The 26,538-nt window shown below is 46.6% G+C and overlaps 1 protein-coding gene across 1 annotated transcript in view; it reads right to left on the bottom strand.

Moving 5' to 3' along the window:
• Positions 1–22,751: 22,751 nt before the first annotated feature.
• Positions 22,752–26,538, bottom strand: part of FAM124A (family with sequence similarity 124 member A) — a 66,322-nt gene continuing 62,535 nt past the window's right edge. Inside the window, exon 4 of the mRNA XM_037800584.1 lies at positions 22,752–26,131. Coding sequence (XP_037656512.1) covers positions 25,358–26,131 — 774 coding nt within the window. The 3' untranslated portion in view covers positions 22,752–25,357. The remainder of the gene's footprint in view (positions 26,132–26,538) is intronic.

Raw genomic sequence — 26,538 nt, 5'->3', positions numbered from 1 at the left:
ACCAACGAGGGTGAGCCAGTGCCACCATGTGTGGATGTGGGCACTGCTGGGGTTATGTTCCCTGCCAGCAGGAATGGGCTGTAAGAGGGGTGATAATGACCCATAAAAGGGGGACAGTGACCTCTTCCCACCACCGTATCGCTGCTTAGATGGAGACGTCCTTTGACCTTTGTACCCTCTTCCCTGTGCCCACACTAGAAGGGCAGGCCACACCCTTCCTCCACCTCTCATGGGCTGTTTTGGTTCTAATCAGCTCGCAGCCGCCTGTGCATGTCTTTTACCAACTCCATGTTTAATGACACCGTCTTGACATCTTGAAATTGGCCCTAGTGGGATATTTACACCGTGGGAATCAGCAGAAGCTACACATTGGTGCTTCAAGTTGAGAAGGGTCTTAAATATTTGCCAGCATAACCTTGATGCCAGGGCCCTGGGGCCAGGAACTTAGCATGCTGTGGGGAAGCATGTGAGCCAGGTGAGTCTGAGGTTTAAAAGTGGGCACGACTAAGGCTTAGCAACCAAAACCTTTCTCAACAGTAGAAAGTGACTGAGAAGCTATGGCCCAGGGCTGAAATGCCCCACCCAGCAGAAATGTAGAATTTGTCTGTATCTGATAAGTTGAACCTCTCTCATCAAATTGCACATCTCAACAGAATGAAAGGTGTTGAAAGGGGCCTGTTTTAATCACAAGCTGCTAAATGTACTATGAAGTATGGTGTGGATGTGTGTATGGGATGCATCTCAATAAACTGTTGTCCAACAGGATCCAGTTGGCCTTGGGCCCTTTCCTCTGCTTGGATTGTGAACCACTCTGGCCTCCTGACCACAGGGCAGTGCTGATGGGGTTAGAGGCCATCCTAGTTTCCTAAGAGGCCGTAACAAAGTCCCATAAACCAGAGCCTTAAAACCACAGAAATGTGTCATCTCCCAGTTCTGGAACAGGACCACGCTGAAACCTGGAGGAGAGATTCCTTCCTTGCTCCTTCTGGCTTCCTTGGTGTTCCTGGCTTGTAGACACATCCCTCCAACTTCTGCCTCCACCTTCTCATGGGCTTCTCCTTGGTGGTTGCCTCTCTGTGTCCAAATTCCCCTTTCTTAGGAAGACACCTGTGATATTGGAATAGGATCCCCCAATCCACTTTGGCCTCATTTTAATTTAATTAATTCCCTCTGAAATGACATATTTCCAAGCCAGGTCACAATTCGAGGCATTGGAGGCTTAGAACCTTGACACATCAATTTTGGGGGGATCCACGATTCAAACCATATCAGGGGCCGCATCTTGTCTCCTGGCCCCAGGTAGGGGGTGGTTGCCCTCCCTGCCCTCCCCTGGGATGTGGTATCAACATGTGGTGTGTGTGTGTGGGGGTGTCACAGCTCCCCTGAGGGCTGGGGAGGGGGAAGTTCATACCTTGGCCAGACTGGCTTTGGCTCCACCCCTCCCTCTGGTCCTTGGGCCATTTCTAAGGATGAGCAGCTGTGCAGAGAATTAGATCTTTTGCAGAGTGGAATCCTTCAATGAGACTAATTGTTTTTATAATAGGACTTTCACAGGAAGGGGAAAAAAATAAAAAACCTCTCTTGTAAAAGCAAATGGATTCTCTGCTCGGAAGGCACAACTTCTGCCCAGCAGGTACCGGATTGCAGATGGCATTTTTTTACATTCCCAACTGGGCATTTAATGAGGAAGGAAAGGCTCTCATCTCTTCTCCCCTCCCTGCCTCCAACCCTGGTGGTGCTTTCCTCATTTCTCTGAGATTCACTCTGAGGGGAAAAATGATTTTAAACAAAAGGTAAAAGATTCAAGATTTCGGTGGAATTTAAATCAGAAATTTACCAAAAAAAAAAAAAAAAAAAAAAGGTGGGGAGGGAATAACACAGTTGTTCTTAGGCTGACAATATTTCAAGGCCAAATCCTGTGCCCACGTGGCACTAATTCTTAGTGATTTCAGGGACATGGGGCAGATTTTAGGATCTGTTGGGACTCACCTCAGCTGGAACAGAAACCAGTTCACAGCAGCACAACCAAGAAGAGGTCTATTTTTCTCACAGAATGAGAGTCTGGTGCAGGCAGGTCAGGGCCAGTGTTATCCCAAGGGTGCCACTGTGGTCCCAGAACCCCTCCAGCTTCCGGCTCCTCCTTGATTGGCACTGAGCTCCTCCACTCATGGTGGTAGATGGTGTCTCCTCTCGGGATGTTGGTTCTCGAGTCATAGGAAGGCAAAAGGGGCAACAGGCAAAGTGCAAAAGGAAATTGTAGCTTTTCTAGAAAACCCGCCCAGAAGACCTCTGCTTGCACCTCATTGTCCAGAGCTGGGTCACATACCCTCCCACTCCCCACCACAGTTGCATGGGAGGGGGTATTTTAAAATGGACACATTGCTGTCCCCCTCCCACCAAAATCAGAAGACTTCATACAGAAGAAAGCGAGAAAGGATATTGGGTAGGCAATCTGAAGGTTTGCCACAGTTTCCCCTCTGCCTACTAGAAAATAGTTGTCCCACTGCTGGTTGCCCTAATACCAAAAGCTGGCCAGTTAGCAAGTTATCCCGTTAAATGAAAGCATCATTTTCTATTAAAATGACACTTCTCTGGGAAGGTAGCATGTAAGCCTTGTTGGTCACCATTTGGGTGGATTTGTGTCCCCTACAAAAGGCTTGTTCAGATCCCAACCCCAGGTCCTGCGAGTGTGAACCCATTTGTAAATAGGACCCTTGAACATGCTGTTAGTTAAGATGTGCCCAAAGTGAATGTGGGTGGGCCTTAATCCCATACAGCTGAAGTCCTCATCAACAGAGGAAATTAGGTGGCAGGTGGCCATGTGACGGGGGCAGAGATTGAGTTAATGATTGTGGGCATGGGGCAACGTTCCAGTTTGCTAATGCTGCCATTATGCAAAATACCAGAAATGGATTGGCTTTTATAAAGGGGCTTTATCAGGTTACAGGTTTATAGTTCTAAGGCCATAAAAGTGTCCAAACTAAGGCACCAACAAGAGGATACCTTCACTGAAGAAGGGCCGATGGCGTCCCGAACATCTCTGTCAGCTGGGAAGGCATGTGGCTGGTGTCGGCTGGTCCTTTGCTCCTGGGTTCTGGTTTCAAAATGACTTTCTCCAAAACGTCTCTGGGCTTCTGTCTTTCTTAGTTTCTCCAGAGAAAACTCTGGGTTAGCATCTCTTAGCTTAGCATCTCTGAACATCCTTTTGTCCGCATCTCCAAGCATCTCTAAGTGTCAGCGAGTGTCTGGATCTCACTTAGCTCTCTTACATATTCCAGTGATCTAAGCAAGCCCCACCCTGAATGGGTGGGGCCACACCGCCACGGAAATAATTCAATCAGCGTTATTACCCACAGTTGGGTGAGTCACATCTCCATGGAAACACTCAATCAAAAGGTTCCACCCTAAGATTGGGTTAAAAGATCATGGCTCTTCTAGGGTCCATAACAGTTTCAAACTGGCACATGCCACCAGAACTCTAAAGACTTTAGAGAAAGCATGGCTCTGATGACACTTTTTTTTTTTTTACCCTTTGTGATTCCATTTATATGAAGTTGTAGAACAGCAAACAAAACTAAGACGAAAAAAATCAGAACAGCGGTTGCAAGGTAAAGAGGGGAGACTGGGGAGAGACACAAGAGAACTTTTTGGGGAGGTGAAAATGTTCTATACCATGTAGGTACATGGGGATATCCATTTGACAAAATTATAACAGCTAAGCTTTGTGTATTTCAATATATAATATCTATACCATATATAATAAATATTTCAATATATAATATATGTTCGATATATTCTATATATATTCTATATGTGTATAGACTATATATAAATAGTGGGGAGAAGTAGGTGGATGGAAGTAAAGTTGATACCAGAATTGCAAAGTGTTGATAACTTTTGAAATTGAGTGATAAGCACATGAGGGTTCATAACCCTATTCTATTTACTTTTTTTTAATATTCATTTTATTGAGATATATTCACATACCACGCAGTCATACAAAACAAATTGTACATTTGATTGTTCACAGTACTATTACATAGTTGTGCATTCATCACCAAAATCAATCCCTGACACCTTCATTAGCACACACACACAAATAACCAGAAGAATAATTAAAGTGAAAAAGAGCAATTAAAGTAAAAAAGAACACTGGGTGCCTTTGTTTGTTTGTTTCCTTTCCCTATTTTTCTACTCATCCATCCATAAACTAGACAAAGGGGAGTGTTGTCCTTATGGCTTTCCCAATCCCATTGTCGCCCCTCATAAGCTACGTTTTTAAACAATCGTCTTCAAGATTCATGGGTTCTGGGTTGTAGTTTGATAGTTTCAGGTATCTACCGCCAGCTACTCCAATTCATGAGAACCTAAAAAGGGTTGTCTATATTGTGTGTAAGAGGCCCACCAGAGTGATTTCTTGGCTCCTTTTGGAATCTCTCTGCCACTGAAGCTTATTTCATTTCCTTTCACTTCCCCCTTTTGGTCAAGAAGATGTTCTCCATCCCACGATGCCAGGTCTACATTCCTCCCTGGGAGTCATATTCCACGTTGCCAGGGAGATTCACTCCCCTGGGTGTCTGATCCCATTTAGTGGAGAGGGCAGTGATTTCACCTTTCAAGTTGGCTTAGCTAGAGAGAGAGGGCCACATCTGAGCAACAAAGAGGCATTCGGGAGGAGACACTTAGGCACAATAATAGGCAGGCCTAGCCTCTCCTTTGCAGCAACCGTCTTCCCAAGGGTAAAACCTATGGTAGAGGGCTCAACCCATCAAACCACCAGTCCCCTATGTCTGTGAGCACATCAGCAACCATCTGATGACACTTTGACTTTGGACTTCTAGCCTCTAAACTGTGAGATGATAAATTCCTGTGGTTTAGGAGTGTGGTCTGTGGTATCTGTCACAGCAGCCCTGGTAAACTGCAACAGTCATTGATACCTCAGCACAGATCAGTTTATCACACATTTTCAGAGGTCAGTTTTCCTCAGGTCTGTTTGCCTGGAGGCCCCCACTGGTGCCTGGGGACCTGGGAGCCTCTCTCTGCGGCTGTCGGAGATGCTGCACCCTGGCCAGGAGATATAAAGGCACGTCGTGTTGCTGGGCTCTGAGTTGGCATGAGAGACCTGCTAACACCATGCAATTGGAGTGGACATTTGCTGTGACAAGGCCACCCAGATCTTTGAACAACCCTTGCCCATAATATCTGTCCCCCTTCCCCAAGGTAGAAGCCCAGACTCCTTTCCCAGCCTTCCCTCCAAGATACGGAATGGGCACTGTGTTAGTTTGAAGCTGTGTTATGCACCCTCAGAAAAGGCCATATTCTTTTAATCCATTCCTATATAGTAGGTGGGACCTTTTTAAATTTTTTTTTTTATTGTGAACTTTAACCTATATGCATAGCAATGATAACTTTCAAAGTCATCAATTTCACAAGTGGTTAGAGAGCAAATCTCAAAGAATGTCATGAGTCACAGTTCCACAACTTCAGCCATTTCCATTATTGTAAAATATAACATGCATACAGAAAGGTGTCATCTCTCGATGTGCAACTCAACAAGCAGTCATATAAGTAATTTCAAAAATTGTTGTGGGTTACAGTTCCACAGTTTCAGTTCTTTCTTATTATGCAATACAAGGTATATACAGAAAGGTGAAGATCTTCAAGGCACAATTCAATGAGCAGCTATAGAGCAAATCCCAAAGGAGGTTGTGGGCTATAGCTCCAACACGTCATTTACCTCCTTCCAGCCAGTCCAACACCCCAGCATCCAAATATATAATATACACATATATACATATATAATTGTATATAATTATATAAAGTTTCAGTGTTCATAGACCTTTGTTCAATCTTATCTTGTTTGTTCCTACCTCTTCCTCTCACTTAATCTCTTTCTCCATCTTCAGGGGTGTCTAGGCAGTGAGCACCCTAACTTGTTCATATTGAAAGGGGGCGTTGACACTATGGGGAAGGGCTGCATCTGACAGTTGATCTTAAAGTGGCTGTTGCCTCTGGGTTTTAGGACTTGTCTGGCATAGGAACATTCTGGTGGATTTAAGTTTCTGAAAGATAAAATGTAGTGAATCTTTTATAGAATCTCAGGTAGGGACGTAGGTATTTGGGGACTACTTTTGGTAAGGGCATGGTGTACTGTGGCCATGCGGATGTCTAGCTGGAGCTTGCATAAGAGGAACCTCCAGGATAGCCTCTCAACTCTATTTGGGATCTCTCAGCCACTGTGACCTCAGCTTGTTACCTTTCTTATTTTTTTCCCCACTTTGGTCAAGTAGGCATTTTCAATCCTTCGCTGCCACGGCCAGGCTCATTCCTGGGCATCATGTCAGGTGGGACCTTTTGATTAGGTTGTTTCAATTGAGACTCTGTGACCCATCCCATTCGAGGTGAATCTTAATCCTTCTATTGGAGTGTCCCTTATGAGAGCTACAAGGCAGGAAAAGCCCAGAGTGCTCCGAGAAGCTCCAGAGAGGCTGAGAGATGAAATTAAGAGAAGCTTATAGAGAAAAGCCCTGGAGAAGCTAAGAGAGGACCCACAGAAGCTGAGAGAGGAAGCCACTGAAGCCAGAAGCTGAAAGCAATGAAACCTGGGAGTGAAAGACCAGCAGACACCAGCCATGTGCCTTCCCATGTGACAGACGTGTCCCAGATGCCAGCAGGCTGTCTCCAGAGTCCAGGTATCCTCCTGTTGATGCCTTGAGTTGGACATTTTCACAGCTGAAACACTGTAAATTGTAAGTTAATAAATCCTCTGTAAAAGCCAACCCATTTCTGGTATATTGCATTTCATCAGCTTTAGCAAACAGAAATAGGCACCAACAAACAGAGGTCCCCATGTCAGAGCAAGGTGAGGAAGAAGGCACCTTGTGGAACCCCTTTTCCTGGAAAAGATGGTGATCTGGCTTTGGGGGCAGCTGCTTAAAGTTTGAGGGGCTGCCGTGGTGTCTCTCGGCAGGAGTGGGGGTTTTGCCAAAGCTGTCTCAGGTTGGAGTCTGGGCAGGGTCCCTGTTTGCATAACACCCAAGCCTGACCCTTTGGCTCTCTCAGCGATCCGGGCTAGCAAACTAATGGCATTTATAAATCCTTTCTGCTTAATCAAGCTGGAGTGGGTCCACTGGTTTGCACGTCATAACCCTGACTGGTGCAAACTCACAACCTGCACCCTGAGGCCACTGTCCAAAACCTCTGGGTGTCTGACCTCTTCCACACGCTCATGATGATGGCACACTGCACTTTCTCTCCCCTTCTCCCTTTGCCCCTTTACTGATCCCTAAAGAAACACCCCTCCATGGCAAACAAGTTCACCTGCTCCCCGAGTCTGAGCCTGGGTGCAATCCTAGGCCCTGGCTTGGCCCTCTGCAGGGGATGTGATCGTTCTTTCCCGCCCAACCCCCTTGAGGTTCTGCTCCACCTTTGTGGCTGGCCTCTGTGCCTTAGAAGGTCACATCATCTGGCCACATCTTTTCAACCCTCTCCTCTCCATGCTCCAGCTCACAGAGATTGTGAGTGTGAAATACAGTTCCGTCTACTCTCTGATCGCTTGTTTGGCCTTTATGTGGGCTGCCTTGAGTGCTTATTTTATTTCACCCGATTCCACTCGTCTAAGGCCAGGCCTGGGCCCATATTTCCACACACTCAAAACCCCGGAGTCTAGTACCATTCTGAGGACTTAAAAGATAATGCTCGTAAAGAATTTAGCACAGTGCCTGACATATCATTGGCACTCATTAAATAAAAGGGTGGCTAGCATTCAGCGAGGCATACCTGAATCCCCTCCTTAACTTGTTAGAACAGTTGAGAATTTTTCTGCTATAAAACTGCAAAATGGAAGCTTGGAAATGGCTAGAGGTAATAGCCCTGCCTTCTGTTGCCTGTAGAGGTGGTTTTCCTGCTTGTCCTAGTCATGGGTCATTTGGAATGTTCCAGAAGCCAGGTGTGAGTCAAGTGCTGTCTTTCTAGAATACAGTGTGGTTTTCTACACTGGGCGTTCTCTTTATTGTTGACTCTGTTTAGGCAAATAGTGGCCCTTGTACATGGTCATTTGGATGGGATAAGGTGGAAAAATACAAAAATTAGTACCAGCCATTGTCTTCAGCAAGACTCTTGTAAATATATCATTTTAATCCATGCCACGTAAAAAGAACATCTGCTGTATTCATCTCTTTGTTCCTTCGCCGTATATACCTTTTCTCAGCATTTAAACCTTTTGTCCTGGCTCCCCTCTCCTTCATCTAAATTTCCTTTTTGTTTTTTTCTGGTTCAGCTGCTTAGAACATGTCTATATGTGGTAGGGAGAGAGCTGCCAAGTGTGGTGTAAGACGTTTGCAGTTCAGTGGAATGATCTTAATTACAGTGCTGTTTTATGCTGTATAGAGGTGCTATGAGCAGGAAGGGATTCCAGGCAGTATAGTTAAATGAACAGACACAAACCCCAGACAGGCAGGGCAGCTGCTTTGAAGACCCTGTGTTGCTTCTATAAAATCAAATACCCGTCTTACCAGATTAATGTACTGAGCAGGGAAACATGCGGACAAACTCTGGCGACTTAGGGGAAATTCGTGACCAGCTTTGCTGCACAAATGGACCTCATTCAAGGGTGAAATCCACACGCGGGGGCTGGGGATTCATTTGCCTGAATGTTCTGGAAGCTTCATCCTCCTTGCTTTGCCTGGGCTCGTCTGCATCCTCCCAGCTCTTTACCGTGCTCCTACCTTTTGCAGTTCCCTAATTTCAGATGCAATATTTCAGCTCCCCAAATAGAGAAAATTAATGTTACTTTTGTTTTGAAGATTTCAGGATTTCCTGTTACCTGGCTGGAAATATCACACTTTCGTTCTTGGTCTGACTTTTTTATAAACTGGTTTGGATGTGTTGTTATTCCTCTTTGTGCCTGATTGTCCTTGCTTGTGATAAGAATTTTTAAACACCCGTTCTTCATGTCCTCCATGGGCTATGGTAGAGACATATATTCCCTCCCCCCATTATTTTTTTGGAAACCAAAGTGGGCACAGAGTGAATTAATGATGCTAAAGCCCCCCTGGAAATGCTGGGGTGAGTCCACCAAGGCCTCGCCCCCCACTCTTTGAGGATGACAAGCAGTGATGAGAGCAGAGAAGGGTGTATTTTTTTTTTTTTTAATTTCTCTGGGGGAACTTTCAATTTCTTCCATCCTTCTTACCCACTCTTTATTTACCTTTCCTTTTTCCTACTGTTTCAAATGTCAAAGTTTTGGGAAGAATACGGCTTTTGATTGGGGACTGGGGGGCAGGCAGAAACTCACTTCTGTTTCCTCTTTCTTTGTCCCTGACTCTTTGGCGAGGGATCTGTTGGAATGGGGCAGGCTGGTCGCCCTGTCAAATCCTGAGTGTGATCAGCACGCTTTGGACGGGACTATGTGTCTCTACCCGCATGGACCGAGCACAGGTGGGCCTGAAATTTTGTGTATTTGTCTCTCATAAAGCCAGATCTTTCCTATGTTATATGTGGATGCCGCTGATTGCTTTTCAAAAGCAGAATTTGGACTCTTCAGCCACAAATACTCCTCCTTTGCTCTGACACAAGCAGGACTTTCCTGTTTAAAAGAAGACAGCTTTCTCTACAGTTAGCCTTGTTAATGACCGTAATTAATCACAGGGATGGAGCATTAACAGAATCTGCTTGCCATTCCTGAAAACTGAATTGAGTCCCAAACAACTATGCGTTACTCCTACCAAATTTTTGCCATCGGATTTATTTAAGTGTTGTATCAGAGACGATGGTTAATTGTGTTTACAATGAATTATGAACAAGTAAAGAAAATGCATTCATATTTTTACTAATAAAATAATAATCAAAAATAAAATGTTTATGCTGGATGCTACTGGTTTCATTATTGTTCCTGCTTTGGAGGAACTTGACTTAAGAAATTTTTTTTTAATTAAATGCAATTTTATTGAGATATATTCACATAACATATGTGATGGTTAGGTTCATGTGTCAACTTGGCCAGGTGATGGTACCCAGCTGTCTGGTCAAGCAAGCACTGGCTTAACCATTGCTGCGAGGACGTTTGTGGCTGGTTAATAAACCAACAGGCTAGTTTATTAAATCATCAGTCAGTTGGCTGCAGCTGTGACTGATGATGTCAATGAAGGGTGTGTCCTCCACAATGAGAGAATGCAGTTGGCTGGATTTAATCCAATCAGTTGAAGACTTTTAAGCGAGACAGGTAGAAGATCTTCACTTCTTCTTTGGCTGCCCAGTGAAGCGTTTCCTAAGGAGTTTGTCAAAGTTGCCAGTTTGTTTCCTGAGGAGTTCATTGAACATCTTCATTGGAGTTGCCAGTTTGCTGCCTGCCCTACAGAATTTGGACTCGTGCATACCCACAGTTGATTGAGACACTTTTATAAATCTTATATTTATAGATATCTCTCATTGATTCTGTTTCCCTAGAGAACCCTAACTAATAAAACATACAATCCTTCAAAGTGCACAATCAGTTGTTCATAGTATTACATATAGTTGTGCATTCATCACCACAATCAATCTTCGAACATTCTCATTACTCCAAAAAATAAAATAAAAATTAAAACACAAAAGAACGTCCAAAACATTCCATTCCCCACCTCCTGCCCTTGTTCATTTACTTTTTTAAACACTCATTCATTGTTTTTTTTAACTTTATCAAAAAAATTAAACAGCAAACAGTAAAACAATATTTCAAACAAAACCAAAACAAAGTGTTCTAGTTTGCTAATGCTGTGGAATGCAAAACACCAGAGATGGATTGGCTTTTATAAAAAGGGGGTTTATTTGGCTCCAAGGTAACACATCAGCAATCAGGTACCTTCACTGGAGGATGGTAAATGGCGTCCGGAAAACCTCTATTAGCTGGCAAGGCACGTGGCTGGTGTCTGCTCCAAAGTTCTGGTTTCAAAATGGCTTTCTCCCAGGACGCTCCTCTCTAGCAAGCTTGCTCCTCTTCAAAACGTCACTCACAGATGCACTCCATTCAGTCTCTTTGAGTCAGCATGCTTTATATGGCTCAACTGATCAAGGCCCACCCTGAATGGGTGGGGACATGCCTCCATGGGAGTATCCCACCAAAGTCACCACCCACAGCTGGGTGGGGCACATTCCAAGCAAATCTAACCAGCACCAAAACGTCTGTCCCACAAGACCACAAAGATAATGGCATTTGGGGGACACAATACATTCAAACCGGCACACAAAGGAATAAGAAAAATCAGGTAACCTAAAATAACTACATTGCTTCACTTAAGAAATGTTTGTGCACAGAAGGACTTTCTCACAAGTTTATTCTTAAAATTTCACTCCCCTTAAGAAACTAACACAGTTGTTGCTTCTCTTCCGAGGGATGATTTGCACCTCTCTTTAAGAATAGAGTGCTCAAATCATGTCATATTATTGGGCTTGCACTCATTCTCCTTCTAGAGAGTTCTATATTGTTTCACTTAATCTGCTTTATTGTAAACCCCACAGGGGAGGATTTGTTTTGCTTGAGTTTTGACATTTTCCATTGAGATTCACAGTTCTTAAAATAGTTATTGAAAGAAACAATGTCTTTCTTCTACTACTTGTGGTAGGTTGAATTATGTACCCCAGGAGAAAAACAGGTTCTTAATGTTAATCCCATTCCTGTGGGTGTGAACCCATTGCAAATAGGACCTTTTGAAGATGTTATTTTTGGTTGAGGTGTGGCCCACCTAAATCAGGGTGGGTCTTAATCCTATTACTTCAGGCTTTATAGGGAAGGTCACAAGGAGAAGCCACGGGGAGCTTCCAGAAGCTGGAAGTCACCGGAAACTTGAAGTGAAAGGAGAGAACATCACCATGTGGCAGGAAAGCCAAGGAACCCAAGGATTGTCAGCCAGTCGGAACGCTACCCACCCTGGGAGGAAGCAAGCCTTCCAGCCTCTGAAACTCTGTGACTATAAATTCCTGTTGTTAGATCAATCCATTGTATGGTATTTGTCCTAGCAGCCAGGAAACTAAGACACTGCTATTTGTTAATTGTGCGACCTTGGGCTGTTTTTTAATCCCTTCTGTGTCTGTTTCCTCATATGTAAAATGGTGATGATAACAACCCCATACAGTTGAAGTTAAATGAGATCATATAGCTAAAGTATTTAGCACAAAGCCAGGCACACTGACTTCTCAACGTTAGCTGTTTATTTCAATGATTAACATGGAACGTATGTTTCAGAGGGTACAGCGAGAGAGGGTGTTCTCTCTGCTGGCCACAGACACAATGAAAATGCAGGACAGATAAGCTAAACAGTATCTCATAAGAGCAAAATAACAGCAATAAAGCTAGGGTGATTTCAACTGGTAAAATGATGCTTCAAGTCCAATATACAATAATGGACAGGTTTCCAGAAGGGCCTGATGTACCCTAAACTATACTTTCAGCACATAAAAATACAATGCAACCTTACCATAAGTTTGTGCCATGGCCAAGATAATTTCATCCACTATCAAGTGAACCCATGTTGCGCTGGCCTTCCTGTGACAAGGTGTGCTTTTTTGGGGTATGTTGGTAGCCTGCTCTTTTAAAGGGACTCTGCCAGGAAGCTTAAATGAATGTCTCCTTTTTCCCTCCATTCATTCATTCATTTTCCCATAGCAGGCAGAGCCTTTGCAATCAATTTGTGATCCTCAGGTCAACGAGGTGATCTCTTTCACTGTAGTTCCTTCCTTCCTTCCTTCCTTCCTTCCTTCCTTCCTTCCTTCCTTCCTTCCTTCTTTCCTTCCTCTCTCTTTCTTTTCTGTCTCTTTGTCTCTTTCTTTCTTTTCTCTCTCTCCCTCCCTCTCTCTCTCTCTCTCTTTTTCAGTGAGAGCTACACGCACAATTTTTTCCCTTCATGTTCTCCAACTTTTCCAATTTCACTAAAGCTGCTCTGGATCAGACCAGGATATGTCCAGGAAACAGGAGGTGTAGTTAAGCCACCTTCCTGACTTTTCTGCCCTGGTCAGCCTCTCTTTCTCTCTCCTCTCTCTGCTCTCTTTCTCTCTCCCCACTCTTCTCACCTCTTTTACTTTTCCCTCTTCTCTCTCTCTCCTCTCTCTCCCTCTCCTCTCTCCCCTCTTTCTCTCCTCTGTCTCTCCTTTCTTTCTTCTCTCTCTTTCCTCTCTCTCTCCTCCCTCACCTCTCCTCTCTCCCTCTCTTTTTGCACATGAATGTCTGTTGAAGCCACTGAGCTCCTTCCTGAAGTTGCTCTGCCCTGTGACCCCCACACTCTCCTGTTACACAGACTCTCACAGTTCCCTGGACATCACGGGGGCATCCCCTCATCAGGGAACCCTGACTCTCATTGGAATAGAGGTGTCCCTTTTCTCTGGCATCATGAACTTTCACCCAGCTTCCCAGACCAAGCACAAACCACCTCCTCTTCCAGGAAACTCTCCTTAGGTCCTTCATTGTCCTTCCTCTGGGCAACACACAGTTGTTCTTATTTGTATAATTGCAATGAACTTATTGTAGTGTAAGTACTTCTTTAAGCAGCTGTTTCTACAGGTAGAAAAGGGTTCTGTGAGCATGTGCTCTCTGTGCTCAGCCCAAATGCTGGAATAGACAAGAAAAAATTTAAAGACCAAAGTAACAGCCTTGCCTCATACCATCCTAAGAAGTATGGATCTGTTCTCGATTGTTTTATGCTTCTGTGTTGTTACAGCAGAGTTTGGTGACAGTGGCCCAGGCAGCTATGAGCCTCCTTTGAGACTGTCCCATGTGGGGCTCCGAGTTCTACCCAGTGGCAATTAGGGCCTGGAACCACTGCATCCCCTCCCCAATATCCCAGTACCCTGTGTGCCCAGATTCTTCTGTGATCCGTGGAGAGGCTGTGGGAGCTCCATGGAGGCTGAGACTGGACTCCCTATGGAACAGCTGGTGGTGCTGGGAGAGAGAAAATTCAACCTGTGGAAAATAAAGGCATCTGCTCTATAATGTACCCTAGAGTTGTGGACCAGAATCCTACAAGTACCCTCTCCAGGCTCTTCACCCATTCAGGCGTTCTTTCCTCCATCCCTTCCACAAGTATTTATCAGGCCCCTGCTGGAGGCTAGATCCTGGGACAACGGTGTGCAAGTTAGAGCAGCGTCTGCTCTGGTTAGGGCAACAGATAAAAAATAAAGAAATCTAGAGATACATACGCTTATAAATTGTTATGGAAGGAATCAAGTCCCCCAAAGATGAGTTCAAGTCCCAACCCCTGGTCGTTGAAGGTGTTAGTAGTAAGACGAGGCCAAACGGAGCCAGGGTGGGCCTGAATCCAATGTGCCTGGAGTCCATCTCAGCGGAGCAACTTGGTCACCGCCAGAAGAAGACAGGCAGGGAGACAGACGGCCATGAGACGGAGCAGAGCTGAGCCAGGGATCGCCATGCAAGCCGCCACCAGAATGCTAAGACTTCAGAGGCAGTGTGGCCCTGCGACACCTCGATTTTGGTCTTCCATCCTCCAAAACTGGATGCAGTAAATTCCTGTTTTTCAGCCCATCAGCCTGGGGTATCTGGTACAGCAGCCCTGGCCAACTAAGACACACACTGTGGTCAGTATCACAAAGGAAAAGAGGCCAGAGGCTGAGATGGAAAATAGAAGGAACGGAGGGAGGGGGATGTAGGTGTGTGAGGATACACAGATGGAGAGGCTGACAGAGACCCATGGATGGCCAAGGAGGGCCTGTTGGAGAGAGGGCATCTAAGCTGAGACCAAAAGGATGCGGAGGAGATACGGGGCAAAGAGTCGGGAGAGGGGCATTGTGGGTAGAAGGAACTGCACCTGCAGAGATGAGGAGTGTTCCAGGAGCCGCAGGGAGGCTGGGGGGGCTGGGGCAGAGGCAGCGAGGAGGTGGGGGCCGGGAGATGGGGCTGGGTAGAGATGGAGGGGCCAGGCCAGGTGGGGCTCTATGGGCCAGGGATGGGAAATTGGATTTTTTTGTCTGATGGCAATGGGAAGCCACTGAAGGGTTGTAAGTGGGGTAGAGACACAATCCAACCCACAGATTCCATCACCTCCTCCACCTTTGCTTTCTCCACTGGGATGTGAATGCACGGCCAGTTCCTGCAGTGTCTGTCTCATTGGCGGGAGGTGCTTTGCTGTACACTTTCACCTGGAGGCCCCTTCTCCCTGGACACACTCGGGCATGCTGGCCCTCCAAGGAAGGGGTCCCCAAAGCTGTGGATGTGCTGAGAGGAAAGACCACTGCTTTGCTTGCACCTTGAGACCGGCCAGCTGTCACCTCAATCCTCCACCATCCTTTCGTCTCACACGGCTTGGTTTTGCACCACATTTCCCAGAAAACCTAGTGCTGGAGCATCTGCAAACTTTCCATTTGATTAAAAAAATAAGTTGATGATTGCACAGTCAGTACATGGGATATGGTTAAGATGCAAAACAAATGACTGAGCTTGGGAAACTCAGGAACCTGTGGGCTGTGTGTTGTATCTGCAGCCTGGGGCGGACAGAGGGACCACACTGGGGGAAAATTTGGAGAGTGACAGTGGGAATGATGCTCAGTTCTGAGGCAAAAAAAAAAAAAAGAAAAAAAAGAAAAAGCTTAAACACATGAACTCCCAGCCCTACCTTGAAATGATGTATTTCAAACTTGATGAACATTAGAGAAAGAAAATAAAGTGCATGCAAGCAATTTTAATGTTCCTTTTCAAACAAGTGGATTGAAACCAGTTGGGTTTTGAATCTATTCAGTTGGTGTTTCTGCCAAGAGTTTTGTGGGTGAAAAGTTAAAAAATAGCTATGTACACGAAGGATGTCTGTAGGGGCATGTGGGTAAATTCTAGGTTGGACAATAGTTCTGTGAGCACATGCCCTCCATGCCCATCCCAAATGCCAGTATAGACAAGAAACAATTTAGAGACCAAAGTAATAACCTTGTCTCATTCTTGGTCAAATCCATAGTGCATCTGGGTTTGTACGTGGTGTGAAGAGAATGACTCAGAAATATGTAATGGGGAACCTTATGGCACATGAAAGAATAATTAAAACTTAAAAAATGATGAGAGGGGAACAGAGAGAGAAAATTCCATACGGCCAGGCTAGAAAAATCAGTACTCGTCAGTCTGGAAGTATGACAGCAATTAGGATTGAAACCTAAAAACAAACTAAATGGCAAAGGTTAGGGTAAATAGAGACTTGCTCGGTAATGGCCTCATGAGTTGTTAATCCTGCCCACAATCTCAACCCTCCAGGTCAGGTGGGTTGAATGATCATGAAATGAGCAGCCCCATCAGGGTGAGGGGGCTTGGCTTGGCCATGAGGAAATGGGATTTGTCATGGTAACAACCCCAGCTTGTCCAGCTGAGAGACTGCACCACAAGCGTAGAAATCATTCACACATTCATTCATTCACATCTTACTTAGTGAGGCTCAATTTTGGACCAAGTACTAATATATAATTTGCCTGGGTAGATAAGCCTTGTTTTCATGTAACTACAAGACTAAAGCAACCTGTGGTTCGTCCCAAATCAGGGCCGAGCCACGCGTCAGCACATCACAGCAGCAGGGAGGTTGCTCTGACTGTGGCAACCAGGGTGGACTTCCTGGAGGAGGCAGTGTTTGCCCTGGGCTTTGGCAGATGGTAGGATTTTGGTGAGCAGAGATTGTGAATTGGAGGAATAACCTGAGCTTTGGCATGGAAGTGGCAAGACACAAGGTATGTTTGGTGAAGAGATAAGAGCCTGTTTGGCTGGAAGGTAGAATAGTAGGTGCTAAGATGGGAAAGGTGATTGGGTCAGGGGGTGAAGACCTTGAGAGTGTGTCTAGAGAGAGTGCTCTTTAACTCGGCCAGCAAGAGGGAGCCATGGAAGCATTCTGACAGGAGCGTGTACCATGCGCCATTTAACAGGCTGAGGGTAGGTGGATGGTAGTGGGCGGATGTTGGGGGCATGGAGACCAGTTGGGAGTCTATGGCTGTAGCCCAGGAGAGAGGTGATGAGGCTCCTAATGACAATGGATCGTGGACAAGACCCTCGGGCAAAAAACCAGGGGTGCAGAAAAATGTTCATTTTCTTTAAACCAAATTAATGCTGACTGAGAGCCATCATCCTACGGGACATTGGGAAATTCCACTGTAGTCATAATCGGGGGTTCCCCTCCTCCACCGAGAGGGACGCCCCAGAGTCCAGGAGGATTAGGTGGTGGGTGACACTGGGGAGTGGGCTTCTGGTTTATTGCAGCCCTATGGCCGACCCCCATTCTGTTCAAGTCTGCCGTGGCCCACAGAGAAGGCTACCACGAAGACGATCACCCTGGGAGCGGACATGCGTCTCCGATTGTCTGAGTCACAGAGGTTAAGGAATCTATCCAAGTTCTCAGCTAGTCAAGAAGGAGGCGGGATTTGGAGTCCCTGGCTCTAACAACTATTCCACACCACCCAAATAGCAATGGGGGACGGAGAGAAAGGGGGAGACACATGTAAAACCCGGAAAGTACCATAAGCCGGAGCGGAGCCAGGCTTGATGCAAAGATCGAGGGACTGGGTTTTTCTAGTTTTATTTTCTTCCTTTTTAAATTATAGAATCAATAAATGCTGATACTAGAAAATATGATAAAAATGAAACAGAAAAAAAAATGCCACCCATGTGTCTACCACTCAGAAGCAAATGCTTTTAGAGTTGGATATGCTTTTTCACAGTCTGTTTTTTTCTGCATGTTTGACATCAGATCAAGGGCACGTTGTCTAAGTAACATTATATCCTGTTTTTTTTTTTTTTTTTTTTTTTTGTTTTCGGTTCAAGTTGTATCAAGCTTTCCCCTATGTCATTAAAAATGCTCTGAAGCACTATTTGTCATGGTTGTATAATATTCTGCTGTGTTGGTTCCTCAATCTACTTTATCACGGCACTTTCAGGTTGTTCCCCAGTGGCTGGCTATTATAAGCTGTGCTGTGAAAAGCAGATGCAGACATCTTCATCTCCGTTTTGGATAATTTCCTTGGGCTGGGATCCCAGAAACTGAATTACTAGGCATAAGCATTTTTAAGGTTGGTGTCACACTGCTTTCTGAAAAGTTTGCACCAATTACTGGTAACAGCTATGTACAAGCGTACAGCGAGTATTATTTTTAAAAACATCTTTGCTGATTTGAAAGGTGGAAATGGCCTCTCACTGTGCCAGGCTTGACTTCTTGATCTTGTTTATTCTTCAGAACTACCCTGTGAAGGAGACCTTATTCCTTAAAATATTCCCAGTCTTGATTGTTGGGTTTTGGGGGGCCCCTCTTGGATTTTGTCCTCCTTACCCTTGTCCCAGACTGCTTTCCCTCCACTTTGCAAAGGAGGAAGCCAAGGCTGAAAAATTAAGCAACTTGGTTAGGGTCTCTCAGCAAGGAAGACTCAGCAATCGGATTCCAATGCAGTGTGCGTGGCTTCCAAACTGCATTTCTTTCCCCTCTGTCGGGGAGCCTTGCTCCTGGTTTCTGAAAGTGAATGATGATTAGATAGAAGAGAGCGGTAACAGAACTGAGGAATCCTGGAGAAGGGGGGGCTGGTTCCTTCCGAGGCATACGTAGGTGTGGTGGTTGATGGGGGTGACGTTGCTTTGGGGCACAAGTAAACCAGGCAGACGTCCTAGGGCACGCAGCAGGGTCTCGCCCCCAGGAAGGGATGTGACCGAATGTGAGACAGGCTCAGCCTCGAGGACAGGAAAGCAAAGCCAGGGCACCCCAATGGAAAGTTCCAGAGTTTATCAGATCTGAGAGCAGAGGCCGGGTTGAACCCAGAACAGAACTGTGACCAAGTGGGGTCCCTGGGAAGGCAACACGTGGCCAATCACGGTCCCCAACCCACGGTCGGGGACCAGAAAGAGGCAGCCAGTTCACCGCTTCCAGCCGGGCACAGCTGCACGGAGGAAGTGCTCCTGGGAACCCTGGCAGGGCTGAGAGCTCTGAAACTGACCAGCAGTGGATACAGGCCCAGGCGGCCCCCAAGCTTCATGGCCAAGAATTCCGGGGCCTGCAGTGTGGAGTGAGATTAGCTTGTCTTCAGCACAAGAGGCTCATTTTGGAGGAAATGAAACATAACTCATTGGAGCAGCAATGCACACATCGGTTTCCTCTGCTCTGCTAGGTTGCACCTTCAGTCTTCAGTCCACTTCTGAGGGCTGTGGACCTGGGAGTAAATCCCTTATGTGCTTTAGTTTCTTCTCGCTCCTTCCTGCATTAGAATCAGACTCACGTTAGGCGATAAGGAGGGAATGTGGGGAGGTAATGGACAGTTCTGGCCTTAGTCGAACAGGGGAAGAGATCAGCTGCTGATTCTTGAGTTAGCAACCTAAGGTGGCTTCGGGGGTGTTTTGGGAAGTTGGAAGAGGCTTGGAGAGTTGCAGGCCGTGAGGGGTGAATGACAGTTTGGCCAAGCAACAGCGGACAGTGGGAAGGAAGACAGAGACCCAGCAGGCTGGCCCGGGAGCTGGGGGACAGAAGCAGAGAAAATGCAAGGAGGGTGTGGGGTCTCCCATGCCAGGCACACAGAAGACCAAAGTTGAGGGAGGCTGCCAGGGGCTGCGTGGAAGGCCCACCCTCAGGGTCCATCTGGGGGTAGGCCTGGAAGCCAGAGGTGAGGGGTGGGTTCTATGAGGAGCAGCGGAGTAGCTAGGAAGGGAGGTGGCCGGGAGAACGCAGAGCCGGCTCCAGGGATGGCAAGGAGGGGTAGACAGCGGGAAGGAGCAGGGAAGACTTTGAGATTTCCAGGATTTCCCATTGGGTGCTAAGGTCACTGGAGAAGGCAAATTTGGTCCAGAGAGATGGGTGAGAAGGGATGGTAGAGCACCTGTCTGTAAAGAGCACCTGGGAGCAAAACCTTAGCTGTCCTCCCCCTTTCCCAGTGAGTTTACAAAGGAAAGACTCAGGTTGCACAGGGGCTGGCACAAGGGGAGGCAAATAACATAAACATTTATTAACCAATGCCGTGTACCAGGCAGTAGGGCGACTTGGATTACACCTGCAGGTAACCAGGAGATGGGCATGGTGGCAGTAGGAGGTTAGTTCCACGAGGGCAGAGATGACATTGCCCTCAGTAGATCCGAGGTCCCAGATCCCAAGCCCACTGCCTGACCCTCAGGTGGGGCTCGGTAAATACTTGTTGAATGTTGAATAAATGAAAATAAGCAAATCCACCCAGGGCAATAAAGGAAGAGGTGCAGAGACCCAAATTCCTATATGAATTTTTAGGCAACTCAGTGGAGGGTGGGGACACGGGATATATAAATCATCTGGAGGGGCTTCAAAATGTCTGGAGCCTCTTTTAAGCAGGCAAGGGGTGGGGAGGTTGGAAAGCTGGAGCTGACTTTGCAACGTCAGAGTCTAGATGACAATGCTCAGGTAGAGGTGGACACTCCGAATGTGCAGGTAGAATGTGGGCTGGGAGCCTCTAGTTTCCCAATAGGTTGTCAGCTTCACCACCTGCCCTGCCCTTTCCAGACGTCAAGAGGATCAGAGAAAGTCAGCCTTTCAGGCTTTCTGCTGGGGGTGCCATTTCCACATGTACCCATCATTGTGCAGCTGGAGAGCTGATGTGGAGGCTGAGCTAAAAGATAGGGGTTTCAATTCCATTCTCCCATCAAGAAAGCTGCAAACATGGACCAACGTCATAACCCTACAGAGAAAATCCCTTGTGAAAAATCCCCTGAGGAGAAAGTGATTTTAGAAATCTGTGCAAAGGCTTGGTTTCCTATGAGGAACTGTATGGAGGCAACTTAAATTACAATGATATAAGACAATGCCACTAGATTCTTTAATCATGCACAAGAACTACAAAGCAATTTACATTTCCGTGTTTGCTCTGGCTTCCTGGAAATTCAACCACAGGGCTTATGTTTTTCTGTATGGTTGGCATGTTTATGGACTCTTCTTCATCAGCTCTGATTTTCTGTTTCTATTTACAGGGTGTTTCACTATAATGTAAGTTGTCTTGAGACGTTGAAGAAGTAAATAATTAAATGCAGAATGCCAAACAGAGTCGGTGAAGGGTCTCCCTCTTGCCCACTCAGGTGGAGCCTGCAATGGAAGGGCAGCCCCAGCCCCTGCTGTGGGGGCACAGCGGCCACCAGGGGGCGCCCACGGCCTTCCCACCGCCATCTTTAGCAGTGCAGGTGACCTGAAGCGTTGTCTGCTCTGTCCGCCATTTCCTGTACTGTGGCACACACATTCGGGGTGACTCCAATCAAAAACTGCCTTGGGTTTAGTTCTAAGGACGGAGGGGGCAGGGGTGGCTTCTTTTAGACGCTCAACTTAAAGGATCAATGGTTTCAAACGAGGTGGAGCAGACAGGGGCTGTGCCTGGCCTGCACGAGGTGGCTCCATTTTAATTGCTGTCCCAGGCAACTGGAGTTGAGGGTGGGGTTGAGGAAGGGTGTCTTAGGGGCATGGGGAAGAAGCCATCCCACTCTCACCAGATGTTCCAGTGACATCTGTTTGAAGTGGATAAATGTCCCTAGGTCAATAGTGGGCACATCATTAGACAATAACAATGTCATTGCCACTTCTAAAAATAGAAACTGGGTAACAAAAAGACCCAGGTGTTGACATCAGCATTCATGTTTGCCTTCGGTAGTCGCTCAAAGAAATTATATCCTTTAAAGCCATTTTGTGACTGGACCTCTCTGCCTAAGGTCAGAAAAAAGCCTTTGGTAGAAATTGGAAAAAATAATTATGTATAGTCTCTATAGGTCCTTGACCCCCTCAGGAATCAATTTGTTGTAATGAAGTGTGACACACATGTTTCCCTTGAGACTCCTTTTTATTCATTGCAACTTCTCAGGTGATTTTCTCAAGCTTCTGAAGTATTTGATCGCTTGTATTTACGGAGAATTAGAGGGAAGTGGAACCCTATGATTTATGAGGGGACATTTATGTCCAGATCAGGTTCACGGAGCAACGTGGCCTTGTTCAGAGATGGAGAAGGCTTTCCCACTGCTCCTCTGAAATTCAGACCTGGATCACAGGCCAGAACTGGTCACTGATCCTGCCCTGAGGGTCTGGGGAGGGAGGTGCTCTCCACAGGTGGTTTTATGTGCACTTAGCAATCTCTTACAGGGGTTCTATGAGTCTACTCGAGTGCCTCTTACAGGATGAACTGGAGAATTCCCTCGGTTGTAGAAAGACCAGCAGGGGGACAGGAAGATTGCCCATGTTTCTTCTGATTTACTTGGGACCAAAGACCTCATCGATGGCATAAAGTCCTCCCACCAGGAGTAGATGGTTGGGTCTCACCGGGCAGACCCCGTTTCTCCCCGCTGTGCCAGCTCCTTGCCCTCCACCCTAGGGGGCTCAAGGAGGCAGCCAGCATGAAAACCCAACTTGTGCCACCACACATGGACCCTCCCCCAAAGTCTACGAGATGACTCCACAGACTCCACTAGGGAGCCCTGTGATGCTCATTTTAACCAATTGGGGTGACCCATGAAGATTCTTCTAGCACTTGGCAGGTCAGTCAGGGAGAGACCTCAAAGATTTGATCTCTAAAGCAGATACTAGGTGATGTTCTGGGTAGGCCAAAGTGGGCCTGTGTACAGTAACCTGTGGGATCTTCTTTGAGAAAGACACAAAGAAGCGATGGGATTGGGAACCAGGCCAGGGCAATGGAAACCGCAAGGCCGAGGAGACACAAGACTGGGTCTGTTAAGTGACAAGAAACTAGGGCTCATATCTAGATGTCTGACATCTCAGAGCCCCAACCAGGGGAGGAATCATTCACGAGACAACCTCAGTGTTTTTTAATTCAGTGAATTTATTGAGCACCTACAGGATGCCAGCATCTTGCCCAAAATAATACTCCAGAAGAGTCCAGGTCCACCAGTGACTGAGGGTCAGGACCTTTCCCGAGTGAGGAGAATGCTGGTGGCACGGCCAGAAATAGAGGTCAGGGCCTTTGTCAAACATGGGCCCATGACTCCTTCTCCTTGGAGCGACTCTGGTTTCCCAATCACGCCATGGGAACATCGGGGTGTGATCCATGGCTGACTTCCCTTCCCTTCTTCCCATTTTGCACGTCCTGCTTCTGAATGGTTCTCTCTTTGCACATCCTTTGGGGTCCCTGAAGTTTGAGACTAGATTGGGAGGAGGGTAGGCTGGTGCATATGAGAGTTGGGGTCCAAAGCAATTGTAGGGGTGCCTGAGTACACCAGGGGTGCTGATTAGGAATGAAGAAGGGGGCCCATCACCTGGCGGTTGGTCCCTTTCCTTGTATCCTCATCGACTTGTGCTACTGATGAGATTGCTCCCCTGTTCCCTGGGGGCTGCTTTAATTACCTTTCCTCTTTAATGTCAGCATGTTGCTTGTCGTCATCGGCTATTGACTGTGAGTCAACATTTTTAGGCAGGAGTTGGACTGCTAGTGTCTTTCTAGGAATCAGTTCTGCAGAAAGACACCCTCCCTGTTCCAAGCCCATGGTTCTGTTAAGTCACTGGCTTGACCTGACGAGCCAATTTTCTTGCCATTATGCATCACAGTGGCAGTGGGTGCAGACTTAGATTCTTTGTTGTCGAGGGTGGCTGGGATATTGAATAAACTTCAGGCAACAGTCAAGAGCAGCAGTTGGTGGACTATGACCTTGGGCCAAATCTGGCCCATCACTTGTTTGTATAAATAAAATTTTTTTGTCACCCAGCTCCTCCCATTCGGTTTTGAATTTTCTCTGACTGCTTTTGTGCTACAGCAGCAGAATTGAGTAGTTGCTGCAGAGATCAATGTGGTGGGCAAAGACTAAAATATTTGCTCTCTGGCACTTTTCAGAAAAAGTTTGCTCACACCTGGTCTAGAGCCACAGTTTAGAACCTTAATTGGAGCTAGAATATTAAAATTCAGAGTCCCGGAAAATCCAGGACCCCTGAGACAGTATCTAAGGCTATTCCAGGAATGGCAAACACTCGAGGCTTCAGCTCAGTTTGACGCTAGTGTGGGTACTTCTAGAGAGATGAAAACTTGGCCAAGAGTAGTTGCAGTAAAAAGCACCAGACTGGGAAATGAGCAAGGCCAGATTCACGTTCTCCTTCCCCAAAAGGTCAATGGCATTCAACGGCAGCTCAGCGTTGGCCCCAACGCCAGCACTGGGCCTTACCCAGGTTGGAACTGTAAACAAAGTGGTCACTGGGGTAGGGGTGGAAGGCTGGGACAGAAAAGGACCACAAGCAGGGAAAGGAAGGCTCAGGCTGAATCTCTGGTGTTAGCAAAGGCTCCACTACATTCATGGAAGGAGTGCAGCAGGTTTGTTTGGGAAGGTGTAACCTCCATGTAAAATTTCCCATTTGGGCAGTGGGGGCATTTATTCATCAGTGCAATGGAAGTGCTAGTTAAAATGCTACACATTATTTAAAAAGGAAAAACACAGAGCATGTGACAATGCATGTTTACTGGAGTTTATATGGATATATACGGCCCTTAGAGTTTGGTTTTCCAAAATAAAAAATCTTAAGACTATCTACCCATTACATCTAATATCCCGTACTCTGTAACTCCAGTAAATGAGTCTTCCCTGATGATAAAATAAATTCAGTAGGGGAAGGATCTTCTGTAGATCCTCACTCATTACAGTAAATGTAGTGTTGAAAAGGGTATGCAAATCTAGTTTTTTGGAAATCAAATCATATTTTTAATGCACCAAGCATCTGTTATTATGCTAAATCTGTATAAAGCCTGTTAGTTGCCTCGAATTTAACTTTTGTGTAAATCCAAAAGCTTCAAAGGGAGGTATTACCTGTTGCTTAATAGATGTTTACAGCTGTTTTATCAAGCTGACTTTTTCACTATAAGCAATACTTGAAAATTCTTAGGGCTACTGCTCCCTGATGATGTAAATATATTCAGAGAATTCAGCGAGATGTGCCTTATGCTATCATGTTCTGACCCTCACATGAGTAACTTAGCATCCTTCTCCTAACTGAACATTTTGGCTTTAATTGTTGTTCCTTCACAGCATGAAAAATTGCCAAATCAGCTCCAGGTGACTAGATTTTCTCCTCTTTTCAAATAATTATAGGAAGCATTTAAATTGTATAAGCACTCAAAACCATATCTCAGACTGAGTTGAATATCTGAAAAATATATTCTATGACTCAAGGTTGGTGAGATTTATTTTGCCTAAAAATGCCAGTATTTTCCCACCGAGTCCCTAGAAATATATCACTTCGGCCTACAATGGGTGGTACAGCAAATGTGCTAGGGATCCCCTTGAAACAGATAAATTAATTCCCACACAGACCCGTGGAAGGAAAACTAAGAAAACTGGTGTTCAGAGACCAGAGGGACGGTGGGTTCCTGAGCCTGTGTCTCTGAGTTTGTTTGAAAAACAGGTGTGTTGGGAGGTGAGGGGTGGGGGCTGGGGGTGCACCGTTTAGATGTAGAATTCCTCCATTTCACTGTCCCCCGCTGCTGGGGCTGGTGGGCTGTCTCTGCCACTTGGTTTGTCTTTGGAAGCATCGCATGGGGGCTCTGGAGATGAGCCTATGCGTAAGCAGGCGCCAGAAGCTGAGTGAGAAGCAAGAGATGTCACCGAGGAGCTGGAAGAGCCTTTGGTGGAGAAAGGAAGGGACACCCAGGAGGCCTCTGTGGCCACCGTGCTCACGGCTGGCAGCAGTCCTTCTCTGGGACCCCTGCGCTCTGACCAGTGGCTGCCGCGTCCTTCCGAGGAGAGGGACGTTTCCGCAGAGCTGCAAAACCTACTGGGCGCAGAGTATGCAGAAACCACCGAGAGGTCGGAGGAGGACAGCCTCAGGCCCGTGTCCACGTCAGTCTCCTGCACCCCTTCCAGGTTGTCGATGGAGAAGGGGTGGCTGTGCCCCCAATCTGGTGCCCTGTGTCCGGGGGGGCCCGGGTGCGAGCACCACTGTGGTTCAGCCAAGGAGGCCGGGCAGGGGCCGCCAGTGGGCAAACAAAACAAGGACTTGCTTCTCTGGAAAGACCAGGGATGGCCAGGAGGGCTGCCAGCTTGCCTGGCAAATGCGTGCTGGTCTGTGCTGGCCAGGCCCGTTGGACCGCGCCCCAGCTGTGGACCATCTGGTGTGCAGCTCGGTGCCGCGGTGCTTGGTGACTGCAGGGAATGTGGGTTCTTCTCTGAGGAGGGGGGAGCTCTGCTGGGTTTGGGAAACTTCTTGTGCACCCTCTGTGCCTATGGGGGAAAGAGGACACATAGGTTAGTGTAGGACTGGCATGGTTTCATTCTTAAACGCATCATCGCAAAACACTTTCCCATAATGGGGACCTTCTAGCAATTTCATGGCAAAAAAGCATTCCTGGATATTTCATTCTCCAACGGCCAGAGCAAAGCTTGGAGGAATCCAGGGGCAGGCTTCTCAGTCTGAGGAGACTTGTTCCAGCTCAGGAGGAGACCCAGCTCCTTGTCACCAAAGAGACAGATCCTTCTTAATGCGCACACGCAAATGGCGTGCAATGGATTAGCAACCAGAACAGGAGGCAAGAACGACCATTAAATGCCAAAACGATGCTCGGAAGGGTGAGGTTTCCCTCCAACCAGAGCATCACAATTGGCTCACGACAGTCCATCCCCAACGAACG

This window comes from Choloepus didactylus, chromosome 12, assembly GCF_015220235.1.
Source record: "Choloepus didactylus isolate mChoDid1 chromosome 12, mChoDid1.pri, whole genome shotgun sequence".
Lineage (NCBI taxonomy): Eukaryota > Metazoa > Chordata > Mammalia > Pilosa > Megalonychidae > Choloepus > Choloepus didactylus.
This window is presented reverse-complemented; position numbering and strand designations above follow the sequence as displayed.